We start from the raw sequence: 27,548 nt of genomic DNA, 5'->3' as shown, positions 1-27,548 counted from the left end.
ACAGGCCTTTTATTTCCCCGATCCTCCTTCCGGCCCTTCTTGTAGATGGGCATCACATTGGCCAGCCTCCAGTCGTCCGGGACCTCCCCCGTTAACCAGGACTGCTGATAGATGATGGAGGGCGGTTTGGCTAGCTCCTCCGCCAGCTTTCTCAGCACTCTCGGGGTGCTGAGTCCATTTTTGGTCCATTTGTTACAGGTGGGGATTCAAATTAGTTGTTTTCAATCAAGTTGGTGCTGGAGAGAGTGCCTGATTCTCAACTGCTTCTGTGCAGCCTTATGGGCGCAAGGAGGATGGCTGATGACAATTAGCCCAGGATTAGCTTGAACCCTTATAGGAGTTGATAGACTTGAAGTTTTCTAATTTATCCATAGATGACCACAGCCAATTCTGATTTTCTAGAGCACAGAGATTATCCCTTTCTCTGCATTGCAGGCACTGATAGTGCTTTGTGACACCCAGTGAGTCTGTTTATCTAAAGTAAGTTAATTATTCTGATTTCTATGGTAGTCTAGAGCTGCTCACTCTAAATATAGCTAATGAAAAGATGCTGCATCAAGATCAGTATCTGATTTATAGAACCTTGTTTGCATCAATGAGATTTGATTGTGTCTGTCAATGGCAGGTGAAGCAGGGTGTGAAATGCTAACAGAAGAGTCCTGTCAGTCCACTGGGGCCAAGCCTTGATAGCTCCTGTGAATGTTGGCTTACTGCCATGATTATTTTCTTAACTAAAATAAATGGCTCTTGCACTGAGTACTTTTTTTGGTTGAGGAAGTGATATAAATTGACAACTAATGAAATTGCTTTCCCTCCCCTTTGGTGCTGGAAGTTTAACTTATGTATTCGTAATGTATTAGTTCTCAATCTTACATGAATCTTAGAATGTGGTTCACAGTGGAGAGATGGTAGTAAGGGGGAGCACAGGAGGTCCTCAGGTGCTTTCTAACTTTTTGCTTATTCCAAAGGACACCCACCAATGCAAGCTCTAAGTCTGTCTGCATGCCTAGGGATGGGCATTGCTGGATAAAAGTACTTCAAGTGATTACAGGTACTCATGTGCCTAGTAAAATACAATTTGTCGGTATTTGCAGAACAGGGATTCAAGTTTAATCTGCCCTTTGCATCCTTACATTTTGTTATTTTAAATAATCTAGACTGATTTTTTTGCATTAAAATTTGGCACAAAAAATTGCCATGCCAAGTGCTAACGTCCTGTTGTTCTTAGCTCTTAAAAGCAGCGACATAATCAGGCTTAATGTCTGTTTATCAAGAAATATTTAAAAGATTGGTGCCAGTAATGAGTAGTGTTTAACTCCCATATAAGGTGCTGTAAAATTAACATTAACCAGACCTGCAGTTCTATAGATGCAAATCTGTACTTTGTATTTCATCACAGGAAAATGTTTTAGAATGTGTTGTGCTGTGTGTGACACCACAGCTTGACATTTGAGGAAGTAGCTCTCTGTTTCAGTTGTATAGAATTAAAAAAAACAACCACAAACACAAAAAAAAACCCAACCATGAATTGCCTTTCGTTTAAACAACATTTCAGCAATACTTTTATCAGCATCAGTGTTTCCATTCTTCTTTTCCTTCCCTTAGGGTGCGATAGCTTTAGAAAACCTGTTGACACAGATGCAGTACATTATTGCAGGAAACACATACGATGCACACAAATCTATATTTCTTGCTTTTCCCTGTCTTCTGCCATCTTCTCATTTCCCCTTTTAATATTTCTTATTCTTCCCTTTTGTTGTCCGTTTCCTCCTTTTACTTACATAAGACCTTGAAAATTGGTGGGTGATGGTTAAAGTCGTCAGTATGCATTTCTATCTTGCATTTTTCTTATATCTATGTAAGAAAGCCTAGGAGAAGGGACAGTGCTCTGTCACCCATCCTGTTTTGTCATTGCTTGTTCTTTTTTTATTTTTCTTTTCTTTTTTTTTGTTTGACTTCTCCCCAGCTACAGTTCAGACATTTCATTCTGAAGCTCTTAGATCTAGGACACATATATTGTCTACTGTCCTTGTTCATCATTTTCATAGGGGTAACAAACAGAACAGGGGTTTCATCCTTTTTAGCTGTTGCCACAATGCAGTTATTTAGTTTCTGAGGGAAAGGTCTGAGAAGCATTGGACCTTTTATGTCAGGGAAATGGCTGTTGTGTGAGAGAGAGAACCAGTAAAGCCAAATTGAAATTGTATGGTGTTACTAAAAAATAAGATCTGGGAGGAGCATGGAAGACAAATCATATATACAGTGTCTACATGCATTTGGCAATCTAGAAAGTTTACACGGATTAATTTTATGGTTATACTTTTACATATACTTAGCCCCAGAAAAGCCTGAAACAGAGGACTACAGAAATGTTTTGCTTAGTAGTTATGCCTGGGTAAATACCACTTCATAAACATATGCTGTGGCATGGCTTTTGCTAGGGAATATGCAGAGTTATTTGAAAACATCTTTTAAGAGCCACTCCAAGACTGTGGGGTATGCTGCAAAATGGCAGCTTATACAGTTGAGGACCATCCTCCTTTCTCAAGCCTTTCAGCGTATATGCATTTAGACTGACATTTCTAAAGCCCTTAAGTTAACTTTCTAAGATGATCACTATTATGAGTAGGCTTTTAGACACTGGGGTAACAAAGACTATATCTAGCAAAAAAACAGGCAAAAAAATTTCTGGCAATGGTTCTTTACAGAAAGGTAAAGGCTTATTCTTGAGACATAAGGAAACCTACTCTCTCATTACTCAGTTGTCCCCATATAATGTACTACACAAGATTTTGTGTATGAATACTTTATTGTACAGTATTAACCTTTGGCAGTAAGTTCATCAGTTTCTCTGAGGATACAAAATAGCCTGGGCTAAGTGTGGTCTAAGTAATGCATTGTCCTGATGGACCAAACACTGCTTCAACCACAAGTTAATCTATATAAACATGTAAAGTATAGTGTAAGAACCTGAAATACAGCTACATGCTTAAGATATTCAAAAGTAAACAAACCTACATACTTAAGCCTTCAGATGTTTAAAAGTAAAACAATACAGAACAGTCTGCATAATGTATTTCTCCATTGAGTTCAGTGGACTTCAGCAGTTGAGCTAATAAAATTATGCAAGATACATGTTTCTTCTTCTGTACTCATCTTATACTTTCTGCTTGGTGCTCTTGAAATGTACCTTTATTGAATTTTTTTTAAAAATGTTTATAAGGATGCTTCTTTTGCTGTTTATGCAATTAAATTGGTACCTCTCTGCATTAAGGTTATCTTTTGTTGACTTGGATGCTGCTGACAGTCTCTACAAAACTGCCCTAAAATAAACGTTGCCCACTTAGTGGAATTTTAAACACTATAGCTTGTTTTAAGCATCTGAACAGAACACCATGTCAGTTGTACATTTCGTAAATAAGACTTGGTCACCATTTGTCATTTTTCTTAAATGCAATGATTTCTGTGCTACTGCGTTATTTTCCTAGTTAGTAACGAGTACAAGTAAGTATGAGAACACGTTGCAGACGTTGGTCACTGTTTTGTTTCTTTATTCTTTCCTTAATTCTGTATCACTTGACAAATCTGATATTATTAATAAAAATATATACAACATGTATGAGTGTGTGTGGGTGCATATGACTGAAACTACGCTTTGCCTCAGGAATCGATGGCAACACTTCAGTTGACTTGGTGAACTATGAAGACCGTGTTAGGTGTGCACAAGAGGCAGCTTACATCAGTTGGCTGATGTAAGTCAGCTGATCAGTTGGCCCATTTCCTTCAGAACCCATGCTGCTGGGTTGAATCTTTTCATCATGTTTTTCATTGACAGAGGCATAGCACAAATTCATTCAGCAAGCAGCTTTAAGGGTTAAGGAAAGGAATTTATTTGGATTTGAGGGCTGTATGTGTATGCTGTGTTTAGAACGCATGATACTGATACTGTTTATTTTTTCTTTTTTAGGGCAGGTTAAAGTGTTCAGGGCCCTGTATACATTTGAGCCCAGAACGGTAAGTACATCTAGATTTTAGGGTTTTGAAAAGCTTAATTTTAATCTTGTCTGTAATAATGTTTCTTCAGTTCTGCTAGGGTTGGCCTATTAGACTTACTGTACTATGTTTTCAATGAAAAAGCCTGTTGATGGATATTTGTTCTTAAGGTGACTAAAACTGCACAATTAATCATCACTCTCCTTTAAGTCCAGCTCTTTTTAAAAGCAGCATGCTTTCTTCTCTTCACTCAGCATGCTGATCTGCTGCAGTCTAAGATCAGCAATCTAAGTGATTTTTTTTCTTTTCTTCTAAAGGCAACAAAGATAATTGAGAACTAAGAGATTTGATGAACTGGGACCAACCAAAAAGGGGATGAAGTTAACAAACACAAGATATATTTCACTGCTTTTTTTGCACAGTGCTCTGTTGGAAAGGCCACAGTCTTTTTCTTTAGTTGTCAGGAAGGTCACATGAAAAAAGTTAGCTGTAGCCAAGTCAAACTACAGTATGAAAGACTGTGAGGCTGTTGTCTAGTTGCTAAAGAATTTGAGTTGTTGTTCTTTTGAAAGAAGAGCTGAATGTACTCTGCTTTATCCAGGTATTTGTTTTACCTAAGTACACACACATACACATTCAGATTTTTGTTTACTCTTCCTTTTTTTTTTCTTTTTTTTTTTTTAAAGCCAGATGAACTGTACTTCGAAGAAGGAGATATCATTTACATCTCCGACATGGTGAGTCTAAGACATCCCATACAGACTGAATACTTCTGAGATGCAGCATAGCCCTTCTAAAATATTTCCCCTTTTCTCTGCAGAGTGATACAAATTGGTGGAAAGGAACTTGCAAAGGGAGAACTGGACTCATTCCAAGCAACTATGGTAATGTCTAGAATATTTTCATTTGGTAAGATCATTCACAATCAAAGGAAATCACTAAGTAAAAATAACTGATACACTTATGTTCAAAAACTGATCACAGTATTGGCATTTAACAGTCCTCTACCAGAGTATTTCAGAATACATCTGCCATATCAGTCACCACTGTATACACAGGCTGTCTTATGTTTTTATGACCTAGAGACAGCCTGGGTTTGCCAAGTGTTCATGTTTCTGGTTGCGTAGGTAACAGCAATGGATGTTCTCAGTTTTGAGGGGAAGCACACTTGGATCTAAAGGATGGTTCTACAGACATCACATGAAACTGATAGGCTTGTATTCTTAATACACTCAATGAACATGGTGCAGTTTTTAAGATCTTCTAATTAACAGTATCTTGGCTATATTCCTTCAGTCTGTATGTTGCCTTTTTTTTAAGTAGACCTAAGGTTGGACAGGCACAGCCTTTAGTAGCTTTGAGATCAAGAACTCTGACACAGCATGAGGTAGCTTCTTACAGAGATAGATAATCACTACTGGAATTGTTAAGTAAACCTGCATATGGACAGGAAGCTAAAGCAGATTGTGAGCAATTCTGTAGACCTCCTTTGATTTCTGCCCCCACACACACTTAAGAAATAGGACTGTTTTGTTTGCCATTTGTTGCTTTTTAATGAATATATTCAGCCACAGAAAACATTGTTTTCTTGGGGATTGCACCACATTAAATATCCCACACCTGTTTGGACTGGATAGAAATTGCTTTTTCAGATTCAACTAAAATCACTTTGAAAAGCCATGAGTACAGACAGCACAGCACAATTCTTCCAAGTCCTCCCCGGAAATGTAGGCAGAGTAGCAGTGTCACATGACAGATTGCATCAAAACTGGTAATACATTAGTAACTGTGGTTGCTACATGTTGTCCCTTCTTCACTAGGAAACATGGTAGCAATGCTATGATTCCCTGCCCTGACTTATAGTTAGCAGAAATACATGAATAGAAACCTATGGTGCAGTTATTGAGACCATGACATCAAATTTCGCTTTGGTTTGTGACTTCCAGACTGATTCTACTCTTGCCATCTGCCAGAGGTGGTCACTCTTATATACAAGAAGAATAGTTTACACATGCTTACCCACACTCAAATTTCTATTGAACATTAAAGTGTGTTATAGGTAAAATAAACCCAACAACTTACTAATTCAGTTTGTGTTCCTAGTGAGATCATTTGGAAAAGTTGCTTCCAGAGTGCTTTACTGAAAAGGTATCTGAGCAACAGTTTAACTTCCATTTTAGGCTGGGCGGGGGTGTGTGGGGTGGTGGTGTCTCTGTCTGCACATTTGCAAAAATTTCATGTGTAAGCAGAACAGAAGGCTCTGCAGACCCTAAGAACAAAGAGTACCAGGAACGTGTCTTCTGATTTAGACAAACTGTGCAAAATCCCCAAAGGCCTGCTTTTGTTGGTTGCCACCATTAGGACTGCCTAGGTTCAGTCTTATCCATTGAAACACTGTGATCTCCCATGCTCTTCTACAACCTTTTTGCAAAAGGTGGAGACAGACCTGAAGCTAGAGTCTCTGGTGGGGTCTTGTGCTCCGTCTGTGGCTTGAAGGAACACATTTGAAAAGACTGTGAATAGAAAAGCTGATGAAGACAGAATCAGTGTTATCTGCATTAAAAATACTTATTACTGAACTGACAAGAATGTTCTAAAGACAAAGGTATTTTTAGGCGTTTGAGACAGTAGTGTCAGTGTTAACGCTTTCTGCTGTGCACAACAAGCACGGCTCAATACGAGTAGCATGTTTTGCTTGTGTAATGGCTCTCTGCTCTGGGACTGGCTTCTCCCACTCTGCCTTAGGGTTCTGTTCACTGCACAAATTTTTTTAAACTGAAATATCAGAATCTAGCATTTGCGTTTCATTTTACTCACAGCTAGGGAGATAAGCATGTGAAAACTTGCAATTACAAGCGTTATGGGAGGAATACACACAAAAGAAAGAAAAGATCTGAATAAACCACAACAGTCTTGAGACTTTTATTTCTGGTAACTGATGTACATTATATTTGCCTGCATTGCATCTGACTGCAGTAACAGTTTGATCTGAGGAACACGCTTTCACATTCTCCCTGCCCCCTGTAACAAGCAATAGCTCAAGGGCTTGGAGAGCCTACTCATCTCAGATTGTACACTGTCCTACTTGCCTGTACCCTTAGTAGTCACAGGGTTTTCCACCTAAAAAAGAAGTTTTTAAAAAAGAGTTTCCAGATCATGGTCCCTCTTCCAACTGTTTCACAGTGCTGTTCAGTTCCTTTTTGCTGTTGCAACAGCACAGTGACCAGGAACTGTTTGCTGCTCCTCTTCAGTAAAACCTAAAGCTTGTGAGATGACGAAAAGGTCTACAGAAGCCTGAACTTCAGTCTGCCCGTCACTACATTCATTGTTTAAGCAGTTTTGATTTGCAGACCTCCTGCAAGTTTTCCAGGGAAAATAAAAAATCTCCATAAAACAAATAGGAAGCCTATTGACAGTGGATTTTTTTAGTTACCCTTTACAGACCCCTTGGAAATAATTAACTCGTAACTACAGATGGCAAGCTGTAGGTTGAAAGCCTAGCCACACACAACTGCTCAAAATCATCTTACAAGTGTAGAAAAGGAAGTAACAACCGAGATGAAATATTGCCAGATTCCTGGTGGCTTGCAACCACTGATCAATTTGATGCTATTCTTTGAAGTTTTCACAAGCTCTTTCCTGAATTGCTTTCCCATACACAGGAAATTGAAGTGCATCTGACTAGTCCATCACTCACAAATCCCCTTTCACGTTAGAATCAAATATGTATTACTGGTTCTTCTGGAATAAATCAAAGTTTTATTTCCACACAGGTGTCAAATATCTGTTCAATTTCAGAAGTAGTTAGAATTTACTCTCTCTTTCATTTCAGTGGCAGAGCAAGCTGAGTCTATTGATAACCCACTGCATGAAGCTGCCAAACGTGGTAAGTGTGATTTGGGTTTTAGTTGTGTAATGCTAAAGGACGATTTGTTTGTTTTCTATGAAAATAATAATATATTTAGAATGAAGATGTCCTGTCTGTTTTGGTTGTCTGGTATCTTGAACCAGTTATCTGGTAAGTTTTGCAGCTTTCAGAAGCTGAGCTGGTTTACAGCCTGGTAGAATTGCCGCTTTGTGATTGTACACACTGAAAAAGAGTTTGGTGTCATCCATTTAACTACATAGGGATCTAAAGGTCTTCTGGGAGTGGAAGAAAAGATGTCTGGTATGACTTGGACTGGTTGTTTTATGAATTATAAGTGTTGCTGCTAATTACTTTTTCTCCTCATAAGTTCATAGAAGGACTGACACCCTTCAGAAAGAATTACGTGCCTTTAATGGTTCTGTTAACTTTACAAAGAAAAAAAAAATTGAAACTGAATTTGTCTTTCAGGCAACCTAAGCTGGTTGAGAGAGTGTTTGGATAATCGAGTTGGGGTCAATGGCTTAGACAAAGCTGGAAACACAGCTCTGTACTGGGCATGCCATGGAGGCCACAAAGGTATCGGAGAATTAGTTTGAAATGACTGTTCTCTGGTTTTCTTGATTTGCTTGTTACACTGGTTGCTAAAATTGCAGTACTAAATAATAAAGCCAGGATTTTTATAATGTCATTTTAGCTTTCTTAAAAGAAAAGTTAAAGCTAGAAAGGAGGTTCAGCTCCATAAAATGCTGTGTGTTTTGTTGTTGCTGTTGAAGCAGGCATTCTAGTCAGCGTAACTCTTAGAAGCAGAGTGGGAAGAAGGACAGACCAAAAGGAATTGTTGTATTGTTTTGGGTATTTTATGCACTAGCATTTCTTTGTGACTAATGGTTGTTTGCTCAATGCGGTCTGACTGTTACAGATTTTCATTAGCCGATTGGATCGCTCTTTCATTGAATCTTAACCAAAATTTATACTATGAATGCAAAAAAACCTACTTTGTTTCCACTAAATTTTTCCTTTTATCCCCCTTTTTCCCCCCCCCCCCCCCTTTTTCCCCCCCCCCCCCCCCCGTTTTCTGCAGATATAGTGGATGTTCTGTTTACCCAGGCAAACTTAGAGTTAAACCAACAGGTATGTTAAACCAACAGACCCTTACAACAGAGGTGTGATGTTATTAATCCTTGGTGCAAGCTGAAAGTTTTTTTGCTGTATTTTAATCCTGTTGCTTTTCCCTTTAACTCCACAGAACAAATTGGGAGACACAGCTTTGCATGCTGCTGCATGGAAAGGTTATGCAGATATTGTAGAGATGCTGCTGGCAAAGGGTAAAGATCTTCACCAAGGTTTCAACAATCTTGTGTGGCAGACTAGATTCCTGAATGTTTATTAATCTGTATTTTTTTAACTGTTTTCCTATAACCCAGGTACAGTCCTTAGTCAGCTTACCTGCCTGACTTTATAAGCCTTGCAGAAAATTCTGGCAGCTGTTTGGAAAGCAGACATCTCACCTGCTCAAGATAATTTCATCCTGCTTTGCAGACAAAATTAGGCACTTAACCCCAGAACAGCAATGACATCTGCTTCCTGGAAAGGGAGAGCAGCAAGCAAGTTCCCTAGCCAACTGTAGCTTATGGAAGTGCATCCATAGCTTTTAGTCTGCTTCAGAGCAGTCCACAGATGAGATTCCCTTGTCCATTACTGTTCTACCCATGCTACTGAAACTCGTATCGTAATACCATTGCTCAAGCAATAGCTGGCACAGTGATTCATGATGAAAATTTTTTATTACAAAGGGGCAAGAACAGATCTGAAGAACAATGAGAAGAAACTGGCTTTAGACATGGCAACCAATGCAGCTTGTGCTTCCCTGCTTAAGAAGAAACAGAGTGCAGGTATTTCTGACCCTTTGTTATTCTGATACATTTGTCCTTTTTAGAGGACACTTTTTGACCAAATAACAGTATGTTGATAGCCATAAAAACCAGTTGGGAACTACATGGGCTAAGAGTTGTGTTTGGAACGGTTCGCTTGAGAGGGTTAGTTCAGCAGAGCTATGATAGAGACCTGTGGTTTATCACGTTCAGTGTTGCTGACTCCACACAAAATGCCGTCTTGTGTCAGCAAGAGGCAGAAGAGTTCAGAAGATGTAGAAATAGTAAGGAAATGAAGACAGGCCCTTCAGAGTGGAGAGACAGAAAGAAAGCAAGGATGGAAACAACTTTAAAAGCAGTATACCACAAGGGACAGAGAGTATGAGAGTAAAACGATGTGGTATGTTCCCATTAGCCTGTCTGTTCCTCCAAACTAAGCCAAACAAACACCAACAGACACTCCTCTTTTATTTTCTTATTGCTCATTTTTAAAATTTCTTACTCCTATGTCTCTCTTGAGTGGCTTTCTAATAGAGAAATAAAGAAAAAATGCTTTCAGGTGTTACCAGAATAGTATTACTGCCTCACACATGTGTTCATCTCTCCTAATAGCACAGTGTCCATGTACGGAAGTGTTAAAGAGATACAAGGCTAATTTAAAAAGCTGAACAAAGACTGAATTGTTCAGTATCGCATAATTAATGTTACCTGTAGCTTTCAGGAGGCTGAAGTTAGGGTGGAAACCCTAGGTGAATTACACGTGAAATGAGAAATTACTTAAAAACACAGGCAGAGTTACAGCTTGTATCAATGGTGTAATCAGTCTAGCAACTGTATCATCACAGGGCTAGCGAGAACAGAGGGAGTGCTAAGCTGTGGGGGTTAGCGGTTATGGGAGTTAAATGGTGACATAGCTGACTGCAGCTTTAGAAGGCCAAGAAGAGCAGCGGCAGCAAAAATACTGTCCAGCTTTTTGATAGAGGTAATATCAGGATTTCCCAGAAAATCTTGACAAATTATTTCCATCGGTTTTGACTCTGAAGAAAGCCGTTATAACAAAGGGCAGAATTTCTTCTGTTTCCATATTTTTTTCTGTTGTAAATTAATCCCTGTTAGGAGCACTTATTTCCTCTTTGCCTGTCAATCGTAGGCACCTGGTACAGGAGTATTCTCTGTTCTGATGTCCCTAATAATTGGATTAAGGTTTAATTTTCTGATACTATGTAACTTTACTTCTGGTGCATTTGCTTCACTCCCTCTAAATAAATTTTGTTTCATGGCTGACTGCTTTTTTCATCCTTAGTCACTTCATCTATCACCAGTCTCTGGTACTCTTGCACACTATCTTTCCTTGTTTGCCTTGATGTAAGAGCTGATGTTCTCAGTCTAACTGCAATTTCAGTATTATCTTCCTTGTTTGTTTTTCTGTCTTAATTTGGCCTTTTATAATCTCTGTGACACCACTGATCTGTATACTTTTCTTGTATTTGGGTATTTTTATTCATTTCATTCTGTGTCTATTGATTCTACATTTCAGTATTTCCACTGTCTGTGAGTGAAACGATTGTTCTTTTTCAGAGATTCAGTCCTATATCAGTAGTCTTCCTGTCCCCAGTTTCAAATCTGTTCCTGTTTAGATATGGCATCTATCATAGTCAGTCTATAAAACATTTTGTTTTATCCAAGGAAGCTTACTTTGCCTCCACTTAAATGTTCAATTTTGTGTTTTATGTGTATATACACACATTCAAATGTCATGATTGCTAAAGTATATTCTAAGAAATGAAAGTTATTAAAATCCTGTAATAGAAATGCGAAAAGATTATGTCATTTTTGCTCCTCAATGGGGGAACAATTGTTATACAGAAGAAATGGGATTTTTCCTTTCTTGAAGTATGGCCCTGTTAGCACAGGGCTCTACAATTTCTTTCTTTTCTTTCCTTTCTTCCTTTGCTGCTTCTCCTAGTCAAAAAGGAAAAAAAATTTTTTTTTCTTAGATTTCTTTTATCAAAACAGTTGAACAGGTCAGTTTTAAATTTACTCATTTTTCTTCTTCCAGAAGTCTAGGTTAACATGGTTATCACTCCTGTGAATTATGTCAGTCTTGTTAAGTCTGCACCTGATATTTTTAATACTTTGTTTTAATATATTATTGCAAAGCTATAACTGACTAGGATCTTGTGGTTCCTGGCTCTCAGTAGTACAATATAATATAATTATATATAATCCATATTCCTATTCCCATATATTTGAAAATCTGTAGGCAAATAATCATCACAAACAAACCATGCTGTTTATCTTTGTACAGTCCCAAAGGTAGATGTAGTTCTCCAGGCACTGCTGCACATCTGGTGAATATACTTTAATACTCCTGTTTGCTGATTACTATCCTTCAAAAGCAAAAGCTCATAAGATCTGAGAAATATTTATTCAGGAAAAAACGCAGGTGAGAAAGGAAGGAGGGGAGAGAATAGATGGAATGCGTTTGATTTTTAAGCAGAGAATGGCAGCCGGCTAGGCACTCAGAATAAAACCATAGAGGCTCTTCCACCAAGGCACCCATCCTTTCCTTTGCCATTTAAAGGTAATATATACAGAAAATAGAATTAAAGAGTTCCAGCTCTGCTGTACAGGTTCCAAGGAGCCAGAAGATGGCTCTTGAAGGTCATGAACAGACTAAATCTCATATGTAGGAGATGTGGTTACTGGCTTAGCCCTGCCTTTGAGATCCAGATCTACAGCCCCACCTGTGTACCCCTAACATCTCTAACTGATAGAGGAATTGGCTTTCTCAGATGCTGGTTTGCAGGCATTTCAAATGTGAGGCTTTTTCTGGTTTTACCCTGGATTAAGAGAGAGCTTTGTTTCTTTCCAGGTACAGTCCGAACATTAAGTAATGCAGAGGAATACCTTGACGATGAAGACTCCGATTAGCTTTTTCCATTCAGCCTAAAGAACTATAATTTGCATTGCTTATGTCATTCCCAAAACATATCTTTACAACTGTAAAAATATCTTACTTAGAGTATTGCAGTCTTCCAATATAGCATATAAACGAGAGAGTGAAATCATGCTTTCCAAAGGAATAATCTTCATGTGTGCCAGAATATGCTGCATTTTAAATCAGAGTTCCTTTGGAATTATCTCGCAGAGGAAGTGTGGCATACCCTTATCGTTCAGTGGGCAGAAGACCATCTTCTAAACTCACAGGTTTCATCTCAGGCCTTCCCAGCAAGTGCCTTGCATCTCTGGAATACACTCCTCAAACTGAAAGGTCCCTCTGGGACAGCAGGACACCATTGCTAACATTTCCCAAAATATCCCTGGATATAGGTTCCTTTGTGCAGTTAAGATAATACTGGCAGAGTCAGTACTGGCTGACAGGCATGAATGGAGATGCTGCTATAAAGAGTGACCATCTTTTGCCCACATGGAGCCAGCAAGACAAGGTTTGATTTTTTTTTTTTTTTTCCAAACCCCCCCCCCCCCCCTCCTATTCCTTCCTATACCCCTCTAAGTAAGGGGTAGAATTGACATGGGATGATCTGCCCCTGGATGCTTTTGTCTTCTATATTGCTACAGGCCCAATCCCTGAAATGTAAACTCAGGTGAAATGCTTGCTTAAGTCAGTTTTGCTTGAGAAATACACTTAATTTTGGACTCGGTGACTTGATTATTTTGCTTTTTGAAGTGCATTATGCTGAAACTATTCATAGTGAAAGGAAGACAGAATATTTTTCTATTTATCCTGCCTAAAATTTTTTTACTGATCTCTTGCTTTTATTTTTTAAAAGTGTTCTTATATTTTGTGCTAAATTACCTCAAAGCTTAAGTGTGTTGGAAGGAATGAGGGAAGATGTATATCAAATATACCACAGGTATCTTTAGAAGAGATATCTGAAGCTGAATAAACATTTTAAAAATGTATTGCTTCTTCCTGTGAATTAAAGAGAACTAAAAAATAAATTGAGCCACTTTCAAGCTTCCCTGCAGAGTTAAAAAATAAGTACTTCCTTCAGATTGCTCAAATAGCTGCAGCCAAATATTGTACCCTTCTGAGGGATGCTTCCTTACTGTGATGGTAAGAAAATGTTACAAGTATTTGAGATATGATCTCATTTTCAATTTTTGTTGCTAACTTCCATATTAGCAACTTTGACAGATTCAGACACAGCAGTCTGTGATACTTAAAAAAAAAAAAAAAACCAACAAAAAAAAACCTCTTGTGAAAGATTGGGGATAAATGAAAAGCTCTGGTGAAAGATTGGGGATAAATGAAAAGCTCTTGCGAAAGACTGGGGATAAATGAAAATCACACTAAGTATTTTAGAGATTAAAAGAAGTCTAGAGCACTCCAACATCCCACTTTTAAAAATATATTGAACTAGATTTTTGTGTTTTTATTATCTTGGAAAGAGCTAGGTACAGGTAAAGCTTGTTAAATGAGCACTTGCCAAAGAAGGCAGCGTTTGATTGACCAGAACTGTGTAAGATGGAGGGGTTGCACAAATAGTCATCTGCAGATATAATTCTAAACTGTTCAAGTGTTAAAACCATAGAACGAATGTTTTAGCTCTATGAAATACTGTGGTCAACTGAACAGTGATGTTTTATTTTGTGTGAACTTGAAGATCCTAGAGTGGAAGAAATAAAAACCAAAGCCACCAAGTTTTTCTCTCTAGCTTTCATTAGAACAATTGTTTAACATGGCTCAAATAGACAGAGACTGTCCTGCTTCGCATTTTATCAGCCAGCTATTTTTACTAGCTCAGAATTTTACCACAGTCAAGCCACGTGTTAGGCTGCATGCTGTTGATTAACATGATGCAATTTCACAGTGCAAGCTAAAAGAACCTGTAATAAGAGGCTAGAGAAACAAGAAGGTTCATGTATCTGTTACATGAGTCTTCTTCCTGCATAAATGAAGCTCACAAAGTTAAAATTCTTCAGTGTCACAGGACGTGGAGAGAATGGCTCTTCCCAAGTCACTGCTTTCTCTGTCAAGCTTTGGAGGCAGAGTTTGTATTCATAAATAACGCTTAATGTGATGTCTTTTGCTGCCATGGGTTCAACATTCTACAAGTTAATTCCAGCATTTGATTTAAAAATTTAATGTTATGCTCACGTCTGTGGAATTAGCTGCTGCCAGAAGACCCTGTGTTTTTCTGCAGACAGATCTGGGTGCTGCAAGGGAAGAATGGTGACAAAAGCACAAGTTGGGCCCAAAGGTTGCCTGTGAAGTCCTTACTGGAGTGTCCTGAAGGAGGCACATGTACATCACAAGGCAGCTAGCTAGTGCAGTAATTTGTTTCCAGGACCAAAATTACTGCTTTTTTTTTTTTTCCCACAACTTTGTTTTTTCTCATGCAACTGTCTACTCATCTTGTGAAATAGAAATCACTGTGAAAACTTTCAGGCAATAAATTACTTTTTGCCTAACTCTAGCAGTTAAGTTTTGATTAAAAAAAAAGAAAAGCAAAAGTCTTACAGCTAGAAGGAATTACAGCTGGAGTAAGATGATACAATATCTTACTAGTTATGCAGACGTACTTATTCCCCTTACTTTTCTCCAATGTGTGTGTCACTACAGGCTCTTGGATAAATTTAAGACTCTTTCCAAGGACAGCTGCATTCAGGTTTGTAACAATAAGAAAAATAGATTTTTAAGAAGAGCACCAAAATGAAAGTTGTCAAGCTCATGGTGTCTCCTAACTGCATATTGAAGTATATTCTGTCTTGTGTGCTTCTGGTTGAATTACGTGTGCGCCTTTCCATTGAAAGTAAGCTATGTTCCAGTTAGAAGTGCTGTGCTGTTAGGGGATAGAAATTGTTCTGATTTATTTGAGGCTTTTTCAGACTAAACCGGTAAATTTTCTGTCTGCTTCCTCAAAAATCAAATGCTTAATACCTGTTTTCTAGAAAAGAAAATGGGACATTTCTTGAACTGCCTTTAGCATAGTTCTTAGACAGTCCATGTGGATAATCTTCAAGTTACTACGTTGTTTTACTAAGACAAAACCCACCTTACTGAATTCAGCTCTTGCATGTCCCATCACCTGAAACATGCTTAAAACAGTTAAGGTCACATTAAGTGTTTAAACTCAGTGGCCCATTTTCTAACACACTCTCCAGCTTAGAATCCTCCCTGCCCCCTGAATCCTAATTTCTGAAGGACAGCATCATGTTTCTTGTGGACCAAAGATTGCTGAAAGTAAGTTAGCCTGACCTTCTGATCATTTCACATAGGTACTACAAAGTCAGGTGTTTGAGCATGCAGCATACATCAGTTAATTAAAGATTTGTTTTCAGCCGTTGCCACCTTCTAATGAAGCCATTGAAACGGAACACAAAGTAGAGTAAAAAGTAACGGGCCATTAATCTGCTGCTTCTTGAGACAGATGTAAGCTGAAGTTACAAAAAGTGTTTCAGGACAATGTTAGTCATACTGTACTGTGATCATATCAGGAGACAGAAACAAGCAGAAATGGTTCTGAAGAACTTGAAATGGGATTCTTCAAAAGAAATTAATTTGATATCAAATTAATTTGATACAAAATCAGTATCCTCATTTGCTAAATGTGAAAAGGCGACAGCTACGTTTTTTTTAAAGCTACACAGTAAAAAAGTGGAGAAGCTAAAAATAAGACAACATTACAAAAGCAGTGCAGAAAAATGTAACTTTACATCACAAGGTCTGGGGCAGAATTTGGACTGGTGGTAGTGCTTGCCTGTGGCAGGAAAAAAACTACCAGGTACCCATTTATCTGATGCCTGCTGTTTCCCAGCTGATAACTGATGCTGAAGATGATGTGTCCAGTCTGCAGCCTCTCCTAGAAAGCTGCATCACCACTTTATCCTGCTTGTCGGCCTTCCTTTGGGCTCTGTAGAGCAGGTCTGTAGCACACCAGAGAACTCTGCTGGAAGCAATATTTCTGTGAGACAATCTTCAACCGACCTGTGAGCAATGTCACTGGAAAAATTAGTGTGGTCCGGCCAGTGTTCACCCTCTCAGTAGAAGCAGGTGCAGTTTCCTGTGGTTGTGAGCAGTTCCTGAGGTCAGAGGTTGAGGGAGCCTGTTGCAAAGATAACAGTAATTTAGATGGGTTTTTTTAGTGCGTGTAGAACAGCGGTGATCTTGGCAGGGTACTGGTGCTCAGCTGTTCCACATGCATTAAGTTTATGCAGCCAGGAAGGGCTCCATAACTTACTCTGTTCCCTTGGCAGTTAGAGCTTTCACCAAAATCCTGAAGCACACATCAGAGGATCTGTATCTCTTCTCCACCGTCGCTTGGGAGCTTTTTCTTGTGGATTATTTGGAATATATGCTATTTCTTGGCATGAAAACCCGTATTTGTTCTTCCCCTTCTCTCCAAAGACTTGGCTCTTAAAGGACTTTAGTGGGATTTAACATAAAATACTATGTGAAGACAAAGTACCACAAGCAAATTGGACATTTAAAAGTTTATTACAATCATATTTTTGATTTGAAGGTCTGAAGCAAGTCTCTGGAAACCAGTGAAGATACATGGGAAATGGAGGACCTCTGTCTTTAAGCTCAGCACAAACCTATTTTTGTCTTCTTGATTTGTGTTACTTAATATATATTTTTGCTCACAGCTTTACTGCAGTTTGACTTCATATCTACAAGGACATACTGAAGTTAATCCTTAAGCCTTTTCGGAGATGTACAACATAAAATTAGAATTAAATCCTCAAAATTTACATCCAATTTTAACGTGTCTTTCCTGTTCAGCAGACAACTACACAAGTAGTTCCAGAGTGTTGGTAATTTACCTCAGGCTTTTTTAATTGAAGGTTTTCATTTCATCTTCTCATACAATTTCCCTAATGTAGGTGAAGTTATGGCACATTTCACATAATCTGAAATTCATGAAAGCGTAGTACATTTCCTTCTCAGTCTATCAATTTTTACTTCTCTGCAAAAGCTAGTTTATGCTTTTCCCGAAGATTTCTGTTTAAGCTATTTTGCTAGAAAGTCCCCCGGAGATCTGACATGCTACTGCCTAGCTATGAGTTTAAAAGAGAAGAGGAACAAAGAAACAAAAAATGTGTCTGGACTACATGCAGTTATGCTGAAAGCAAGAGCAGTAAACGTTTTGTTAATGAAAAAGTTGTGTGAGAGGCAGGTTGAGTAGCAGGCATTCAGTTTCTCTTTCTACTTACAGAGAAACTTAGATAGATTGATTAAAGCTCTGAGCTAGCATTTACTTTGGTTTTAGTAACTCTGTCTAATCAGAGAAGGTGGCCAATTCAGTTATAATGCTGTAAGTACTTTTCTAAAAAATAGTTTCCACATGGAGTTACAGCAGTGGAAAGTCATGGAGTAATCAAAATGCTTCCAAGTTTTGTCCTGCTAAAAGACTATAGAGTGCTCTCTAGTCAGACAAGAATAATTCAAAAGCAGGAACCACTGCAGAGGCTGAACCACTGCAAATAGTTTCTCATCAGTAGGAAGATCTCTGAAGATGAACAGTTCATGTATGCTTCTTCCAACTAGTGCTGAAAATGCTCGAGTTACTGCAGTAGGTGTGACAAGGTCGTTCAAGTTAAATGAGTTTGAATGCAAAGCCATTATTACACAGGAGAAAACAGGTTGAAAGGGTCTGGTGATGCTTATATTAACAAGGAATCATTTCCATTGAGTTTTACCCAAAGCCGGGCTACACCAGACACAGCTTCATCAGTTTTCTTACCACTTAAAGATTCCAGTTTTACTCTCATTATTTTAGGGAAACTCCAGTTTAGTGTTACGTTGCTGTTTTAAGGGCTGTTAGCCATTAATTAGCTGAGCTCTGGCTTTGCACTTTTACTAGTGACACCAGTTGCGTGCAGCCTATGTACTGTTACTCTTTGCATTTCAGTCTAGTACTTAAAAAGTTTAAAAGAAATTTTATATTCTTGTGCTAGTCTTAGTTTTCCAGTTCTTCAAACTGGATGACCGACTGAAGTGCACTGTAGCCTCTGCTTACCTCAGTGACTGGATTTCCTTCAACAATTAAAAGTATCTTGAAATTTAAAGAAAAGGAAAAAATTAAATTAAAAGCTAAACCTAGCACATGGGCTTTATAAATCTAATATTTTTGTTGACCTATGGGTTAGTGAAAACTAATGCGTGTTCTCAGATGCAAAAAGGTAAGACTTAGCACAGTATGGCTTCTCTTTGCATACATGGTAGAAACACCAGGTATTTAAGTACCTGCACACCAACATAATAGCATTATTTTTATGTAAATCCATACAGGCAGCCTGAAATTACTGTTATCTGATTGTATAATTAAAGTGTGCACATATGGGGCTTTCTTAAAATTAAATGGTCATTTGTCAAAACTCAGTTTCTGGTTTCCAGGAAGCATTTGCTTTGGCCTTAAATTCGGAAGGGGGAATTTCAGTCTCACATGAAAGAAGTCAAAGATATTTTTCACGTTTGGTGTTTTTACATACCTGTAACTTAATGCTTGGACACATAAGCTGAAAAAATCTGCTTCATACTTCAAGTATTAAGACACAAGTTGAAAAATTCTGCTTTTTACAAAATAATGAAGAGCTGCTAAGCATTGATTGATTCTAAAGTATTTCCCACTTGTGTTAAAAGACAATTTGACCCAGACTCTGGTGTGTTAGTGTACTACTGGTTTTTGCTCCTATCTATCAGGGCTTTATTATTTAATCAATCATTTTGATTTTATTTTAAATAAAGTTACGTAAACTAGTGATTTCCTGCATACTGTGCTCTGAAAATTGATCACACACGTGGCTTGGTGGAGCCAAGTGCATCACTTCCATTAGCTTATCAAGTGGACTTTGCTTATGAGCTAAGTGCTTCTCCCATTTGTGTTTAAAGAGCAAAGCTGAATTCTTTTGCTTTCCGTATCAGAAGTATAAAGTCCGCAGACCTCATTACATCCTCTATGCAATTCTGTTTTCTGTGTTGACCAGATCCTAATCATTATGCTGTACAAACAAACTTAACTGTCTGCACAAGGTGACTACACAGACAGACTTTGCAAAATGCAGCTGCACTTGCAGTCAAGCAAATTGAAGCTAAAGAACTGTGCCCAGTCTCTCGATTTCTGGTTAACAGATGCAGCATAAGATAGCACAAAAATGTTACTTGCTCACTATAAACTGAGTGAATTTCTTGACTTGAATTTTTCATAACTCTCTTCTGTAAAAATGAGAGTTATATTTACGTACTAGAGAACAAAGCCTGATTTGTAGAACATTCTGATTGCTTCTCCTGCTAAAAACACATGGAAAATTTTCCTGTGTTCAGCAGTTTATTAAACATAATCATCTCAGTTTACATGACTGCTTACCCTGTGATTGCAGTACAACTTGTTGATTTTGATAAAAAAATCCTAGCACTTTGCAAAAATTTGTTAACCAATCCTTCTGTAGTTTACTTTTGCTGGACAGGCAAATATTTCTTTTGCCTAGTTAAGCAGTATTCCTGTGAACTAAACTTGCAGTGGATGCAGAGCAGGATGTGTAACTAAGTGTATTAACAATCACAAGATAATGAAAGTCTAGACGTGAGAAGTCAATCATTTCTACTACTCTTCTGAAGCAGCTTTTTTCAACTGTTTCGCAGTGAGGAAGACTCTCAAAATAGGCTGTCATGGAACTACATCCAGAAGCTGGGATTAGGCCAGTCTGGGAGTGTGAGGGATCATCTGAAGGAAGGAAAGTTACCCGAATCAGCATAAAATAAGATTTTTTTTAAGAGAAAGGATGCATGGATATACATGCAGACAACTCTGGCTTCAGGATGGTTTCCCTGTTTAAGTATTAAAGTGAATTCTACAGTAAAATTCTCATTCCTGCAGCGTATATGCACCAGTTTTTAGCTGGTAGACTTAACCTCTAGTTTCATTCATGATTCCTTCTTTATTTTTTCTTAAAGTATATAATGTTATATATAAATACCTTTCTGTTTAGCCTGGGGGTTGAAGAAATAAAGAGAAAGGAGAGGGAAGAGCCAAGACTTGCTTAGGTTTGTGGTTAGTCATTTCCTGCTCCCCTGCACTTCAAGATATGCTGTATCTCTCTCCTTAAAAGCATTTTTTCTGCTAATTTAATTTCCTGGACTTCTACCAATTACTTGGAAAGATGACTTAATTCTCACTTTTAAAGGCAGAACAGATATAATTTGTAGGCAAGACAAGTCACTGCATTCTCATTTACCTTAATTTTATTGGCTGTTGCAAATGCAACCATTTGACATAGTCCTAATGCAGCAGACAGTTACCATGTTCAATTCTGCACTAGAGTAGATAAATAGAGATTGTAATAGGACTAAGTGAAATGAAGGTTTTGGCTGATTTTTTTCCAAGCATCAAAAATCTGATAAGGGCAGGCCATATAGGTTCTACATATGCTCTTCTGCTTACCCACCATCAAGACCATGCACACAGACATCCCCTTCACATGATGTAATAATATACAGCTGTGCTCCACCACAGGTCTAGAAAAAACATTCCCATCTGCTGTACTTAAGGTAATGTCAATATTTGTATTCTCATCCAGAGGCCTTTTGAGAAAGAGAGTAGACCATGGCCAATATGTATTGTTCTAGGGACCCATATCAAGGTTGGCTGTATTAGAGTAAGCACAGCACAAGATACAGGAAAACCAAGGGAGTTAATAAAGGAAGAACGATAATATGAATATAAAAATTCATTAATACAATCATCCGTTAATATAGATCATGATGAAATATTTTCCAGTTCCTTAGTATGAAAGGCTATTAACATTGTTAAGGATGAGTATTTAAAGCTGGAACATAACCCTGAATACTAGAAAATTCCAGGCAGACGGAAGAAAAGTAATGTTGTGTCTATACATGGGAAGCAAAAGCCGCACAGCTGCAGTAAGCCCGCAGAAATTTGATACGATGGAGTTTAACAGTAAAGGCTAGCAGCGCAAAACCCATGGAGCGTTAGCCTGAGTGTCTCATCAAACCTGGTGGTGCTATTTGTGAAGATTACCAGATTTCAGAAACAGCATACTTATTTTCATACAACATATAACTTAATGCTACATGACACTCATTCAAATACAGTTGTAATGCAAGGTATGTCTACTAACTATCTCACATCTCAGAAAAAGGTCTGTTCTGGCAAAGATCTGTTAAATGCTGTAACATGCTATGTAACACTTAGCAATTATATAAAATTTTACAATCACTGTTGGCGACATCTGTGGATGTAATAACAGACTTGCGACAGTAAATAATGATGCAGTTTATTATTTTGAGGATCTATTCAAATGAAGTGTTTTTTAAGAAAGCCAGATGCAAAGTTACACACCTAGGAAGGAGGAATGAGGATAATACAGTTACAGAACAGGGAATTGTGATTTTGCTCAGGCTGTAATCTCTCCCTAAAATCAATTACCTCCTCTGAGGGAGAATCTGTAAAATATTCTCTGCTGTTTTCTGTGTTCTTACCAGTTCTTGCCATATTCAAATGGAGGAGTCAGTCATCCCAGATACCTTTTGGCACACAGCAACCAAGGGTGGCAAATATGTTGTGTTGGGGTTTTTTTTCCCCCTCTTTTTTCCTTTTTTTTTTTTTTTGTGCAAGTGTGAATGCACACTTTTATTCTGTTTTCACTAAATTATATATTGGTTTGTAGCAGAAAAAAAGAGAAATATCACTGCGAAGTCAGCACTACAAGATCAATTTATACAGTGCTTGTCCACAAATGCTAGAGAACCTGTTACAGCTCAAGCAATCAGATTTGGTGGTAGAATTTGGCTGATCGGCCGTAAAGGAAATTGGAAGTGAATTAGAAAAGGGTGGGTGTCTTTGGTGGGGAAAAAAAAGAAAAAAAACCAAACAAAAATGCCCCCCCAAATTCTATACCCCAGTTCCTGGTGTGTAAGGCTGCAAGACCAAACATCTCCTAGTCATACTTGATAAGTGGCATTCTTATACCTGATTGTATTTTATCAGTTCAATGGAACTTTTTCATATTAATGTAAAAATAAACCCTCAGGGGCAAAACTCTGCTATTTCCAGTGGCCATTTGACTATGAGATGGCCTTTTTCTATGGTGCTATATTACTGCTCTTGCAGGTCCACTTTTCTGCTACTTTTTAATGGGGTATGTTTTTCCCCTTTCTTCTAGATTAGTACAGCTTGCAGCCCTACTCTGGTGTGTATTTCCACTGTAGTAATTTTTTTAAAGCTAAAGCTGGTTCCAAGCTAAGAACCTTCTTTAAGGCATAAAAGGCAATTTAAGTATGCTTTAGGAGTTTTCTTTGTCTTTTATTTTTTCTTGATCACCTCTTTTCTCTGTGAAAGAATGAAAGCTTTTATATTCTTGGAAAAATTCAGATCAACTTTTCCGTTCCCTCACCAGATACCCTAGGGGGACATCATCCTCAAGCAAGCTAGCACGCACCTGGAGGTTGGTAGTTGAGATATAGTTCTTCATGTCTTATCGTGTAGAAACTTCTGAATGACTCAAGCAACTCTTTCAGTCACCCTCTAGAGGAATACCATCACCCAAGCATGCTGCCTGTTTTGGACGTGAGCAGCAGATCCCTGAAGCAATTGGATTTGAGCATAGATGCCCCCAACAGCTCTTTTGTGAAACCCAGCAATACAAAATGATATTTTGTGTCATTTAATAAGTGCTTGGGACACACATCCTCAGGACTTCAGATAGCACAATCTGAAGTGACCTGAATTTCCTAGAATCTTGAGCCAAATTTCCTCATTCCATTTTGGGATGACACCTATGGCTACCCCAGAGAGTATTATATGGCCCAGTGACTTGCAGTATCAACCTTGCTTTTATCTGTTGCTCCACTTTGGGCTTTAGCTGTTCTGCAACTTTTCAGAAAGCACATGCTGATCAGCATCAGTAACATGATGGGTAATACCAGCCCTTCCTCACTTAGCAAAAATGTCCAGAGTAAGATATTTGAGTGAAGTTCAGATACCAGTTGCACCCTTCTTTAAGTCTGCTGCATTGTGCACGTTTTAATCTGGTGGACACTTCCTCTTCTGAGTTTGACTGAGGGATTATAGTCAATGCTAGCTTCCAATCTTTTCTTTCAACAGTACTTTCAACAACTGTACATGAAAGACATTTTTCCATTTATCTGACAGGTCAATATCACCACTTGCTGACCCATCTTGCCTGCCACTGTAAATGTTACTTACCATTTTGTAAAAGGTAACGGTAACCATGCTCCCTTGCCCCATGTGTTGCCAGGCTCATTTCTTCTCTGAATCACCTAATTTACCTCATATCTAGATTATCTGTGGTGAGGTGAGAAACATCTGCAGGCTTTCCCCTCCTCTTTACGATCAATCCATGATAATGGAAGAACTTAAAGTTTGGTCCTCTTGAGTTTTCTTAGTCATACCTAGTGTGTCATAAAGCTATTGTGTCTATGCAAGTGGAGGAAATCTCGGTGAAGTCTGGAGGATTTAGAAAATGCTAATAAAAGATAAAGCAACAACTTATCTGTGTGCTGGGGATCTGCCTGCAAATACTTTTGTAGCGTTCCTCTGAGGGACTGATTCATTTGCTACACTAGTCTGTATGTCTGAGGATGATAAAAGGTCATTTGAATGACCTCAATTTCTTCCAATTTGATAAAACTCCTTTAACATAGATACTTGGAAATCTGTTTGTGATCTGCTACTGTCTTTTGGGATATAAACAGTACTAAAGAGTTCAAGCAGTTCTTCTGTGATTCTTTTGACAGTGGCACTGTGTAAAAGAATTGCCCCCAGAAAGCAGGTCAGGTGTCAGAGATACCTGCTGTGTGCTTACTTCCGAGTTCCCTTTCTGGCAGTTTGATGATTTCACTCCTTACAATCACATACCTGTAACAGGAATGAGAGTCCCCAGACCCCTGGTCTGGGACCTATCCCTGGACAAAGCTCCAAGTAGATCGAACCACGTCTTGGTAATTACAGCAATAAAATCTCTGAGTCAATCAGTTGTTTTGCCTGTTTTTCAGCTTCATGATGCTCATATAGCCTTTTTAATGTGCTGTTTTACCCAGATTTTCAGATCTTGTTCATGCCTTCCGACACCTTGGGATCTTGTTCATGCCTCCCAAAGCCTTGGGATCTGGTCCAAGGTCTCTGCAGCAAAATGAAAACAGAGGAAACCTGTGTCTATGAAGCAGTGTGAAGAGCTTGCACTCCTTCTATTAAGGAGCATATTGAGAGGACAGTTTCTACTAGATAGCTGTAATCTGGAAGTCGACTGCCCCAAAATGCTGTAGACATAACTGATACTCCAAAAGTGATAGGAGGATTACAATGGCTGCTTTTCTAAACATCCTGAGATCAGCAGAAGCACTCACATACTTACAGTTTGTTTAATGCACACATGTCTGTCTGCTGACAATGGTGACTGATTATGGATGATAGTTCATAAGTCACTGTATGGAACACATCAGAGATGCACAGTGCAGAAGAATGTGACACGTCCTTGTATGAACAAGGAGAGCTATTCCGTACTGCTTGTTCTGTGTCCACTACACTCTATCATTCTAGTTTGTTTAGCTGTATTACAGCCACACAACTTTTGTAAAAAGCCATACAATTTTTGCAAAAAGCCAGCTTAGGGACACCCAAAGGTTGCCAGTGGAACATATATTTGCCAGGCAGAAAGCGGGACCACACAAACATGAATGGCTTGTAGTCCAGTGTTACTGCAGTAAGCCGTGTTCCGTGTGACACGTGTGGGTAAGAGGAAATGGGGGCAACCCAGGACACTCTTGGTTTGCGGGCATGCTACCAGCAGACGGAGCAGCAGTCTCAGCAACACGGTTTATGAAGGCAAATACTATAATAGTTGGCTGCTTAGAGGTTAAGAGGAACACTAAGTTGAAACAAACCATCCTGTGCTTTTCATTCTTTTCCTCTGACTATGTGCAAGGAAAAAGAGCTGTTTCTTCCTTTTTACCCCTGGCTCCTCCTCATTTGATCCCAGACCACCTGCTCTGCGACAATCGCTTTGCTCACAGACTACCAGAAGTTCCTGAGAGCTTCCTGATACTAGATACAGTAACTGCCGCTCACACTCTACTCAGACTATTTCTTGGATTGACCAGAAAATGCAGGCAATAAACTCAGCTATGCTGCTACCAGTGCATGGGCATCTGGCACTGAGAGCAGCCCCCAGGACATCTCTCAAGATATTTTCTGGAGCACCCCCTGCCTCCTCCTCCAATCTGCTCATTTCTTACCTGCTCACTGGGTAGTGATTGATTAGGGTAGGTCCGTGGGATATGAGCTTAAGGCCCAGACTCCTCAAAGCAGGGTGGACTTGTCAGATTTGCCAATGCTGTTCTTAATTTTGTCGTGCAGGCATTTCATGCACTTGATACACTCCCTACTCTAGATATCTTACAACATGGACCCCTGTATTTGCCAACTTTGCAGTAACTTCACATGAATACAAATACCAGGCACATGTCCAAGAAATCATGGGGGTTTTGATATTCCTCAAAAAAATCTTGTGGTTTCCCAGAAATTTTGTACAGAAACTGGGGCAGGCTTCATGGAGAAAGCCTGTTAACACCTGTGGTTTGAATTTAAGGTGGCCAACAACTACCAGCATGCAGGAGGGAATGACTGAGAAGTGAGCAGGTAGAAACCCATGGTAAAAACACTCTCTGGGAGAATGAAAACCCAACATCTTAGCAGCGTATAAAGCCATCTCCCGTGTAACTTACCCTTTTCCTTAGACAAGGCTTAGAAGGAGAGATTGTACATGATTGTACATGTCAACTTGTACATGCAAGCTGACAATTCATACGTCGATGCTGGAGGACAGGGTGGGGCAAGTGGGCACAACATACGCAGAGCAACAGATGAGACACCTGCAATGCAGACTGTTCTCGGCACTCTCCCATCCTGGCCCAGGCAAAATATTTCCCCGGCACAGCAGTCTCTGAGCCACAAGAGGTCACTGGTAACAGCGCTAAAAACAGCTCCCAGGTTTCCCAGCCTCGGTGTTCTCCCTCTACCCCTCATATGTTTTGCTTCGAGTAGCCAGGTATCACCTACAGCATAAACTGAAACTAACTGCACCTAAACTGCACCTATTAGCATTGCAACAAACCATGCACAAGTCCACAGCAGGCACACACCAAGCAACCTTCCTGCAAATCCTCAACCGACTGGAGGGACGCATGTGCTGTTTGTTTGTAAAATGTGACCACCCACCCAGCAGTGGTCAAACTCTTCTCAGCACAGGGATGTTGTATTGATTTCAGTGAAACTAACTGAAAAACAGAAGCATTATTTCACTAAAGCTTTGGACATTTCAGCTTTTTCCTCTCCTTGAACTACAATCTAAGCAAAAGCTTCCTCATGTTTTCAGGAAACAGGATCATATCAGCATGCCTGTGGGTGACCTGCAGCATGAAAACCCTGTCCCAGGACTCATCTCTTCCTCTTTAACTGAAGAAGAGCAAAAGTTTGTTTGGGGCTTTTTTTTAAATCCCAAAGTACTAACATGTAAGGTATGAAAAGTCCTTGTTCAGTTCTCTTTTCTGCCTGATGGCTCTCATGTCCTGATGAAATTTCTGCAAGCACAGACTGCTAGACATGCTCTTAGGAGCCCCCTCTCCTCTGCAAGAACTTGTCAAAACTGATTTTTCTCCAAGAAACATTCTGGTTTGCATATAGCATTGTATTATAGAATCATAGAATCATAGAATCTTTAAGGTTGGAAAAGACCACCAAGATCATCGAGTCTAACTGTCAACCCAACACCACCATGCCCACTAAACCATGTCCCTAAGCGCCTCATCT

The 27,548-nt window shown here is 39.0% G+C and overlaps 1 protein-coding gene across 1 annotated transcript; it reads left to right on the top strand.

The window, feature by feature from the left end:
- Positions 1 to 3,700: 3,700 nt before the first annotated feature.
- On the top strand, positions 3,701 to 14,398 carry OSTF1 (osteoclast stimulating factor 1). Its single transcript, XM_009328172.1, has 10 exons — positions 3,701 to 3,716; positions 3,968 to 4,014; positions 4,680 to 4,730; positions 4,814 to 4,877; positions 7,826 to 7,879; positions 8,330 to 8,437; positions 8,943 to 8,992; positions 9,108 to 9,186; positions 9,655 to 9,753; positions 12,608 to 14,398. Exons 1-10 carry the CDS (start codon positions 3,701 to 3,703, stop codon positions 12,664 to 12,666), a joined length of 627 nt encoding a protein of 208 aa, XP_009326447.1. The 3' UTR covers positions 12,667 to 14,398.
- Positions 14,399 to 27,548: the final 13,150 nt, after the last annotated feature.

Source organism: Pygoscelis adeliae, unplaced genomic scaffold (assembly GCF_000699105.1).
Source record: "Pygoscelis adeliae isolate BGI_AS28 unplaced genomic scaffold, ASM69910v1 Scaffold45, whole genome shotgun sequence".
Taxonomy (NCBI): Eukaryota; Metazoa; Chordata; class Aves; order Sphenisciformes; family Spheniscidae; genus Pygoscelis; species Pygoscelis adeliae.
This window is presented reverse-complemented; position numbering and strand designations above follow the sequence as displayed.

What these genes read in the sequence shown, in the direction of transcription:
- OSTF1 (XM_009328172.1), top strand. An exon ending in TCATTTACATCTCCGACATG is followed by an intron (nt 4,731 to 4,813) that starts GTGAGTCTAAGA and finishes TTTTCTCTGCAG; the next exon opens with AGTGATACAAATTGGTGGAA. An exon ending in GCATGAAGCTGCCAAACGTG is followed by an intron (nt 7,880 to 8,329) that starts GTAAGTGTGATT and finishes TTTGTCTTTCAG; the next exon opens with GCAACCTAAGCTGGTTGAGA.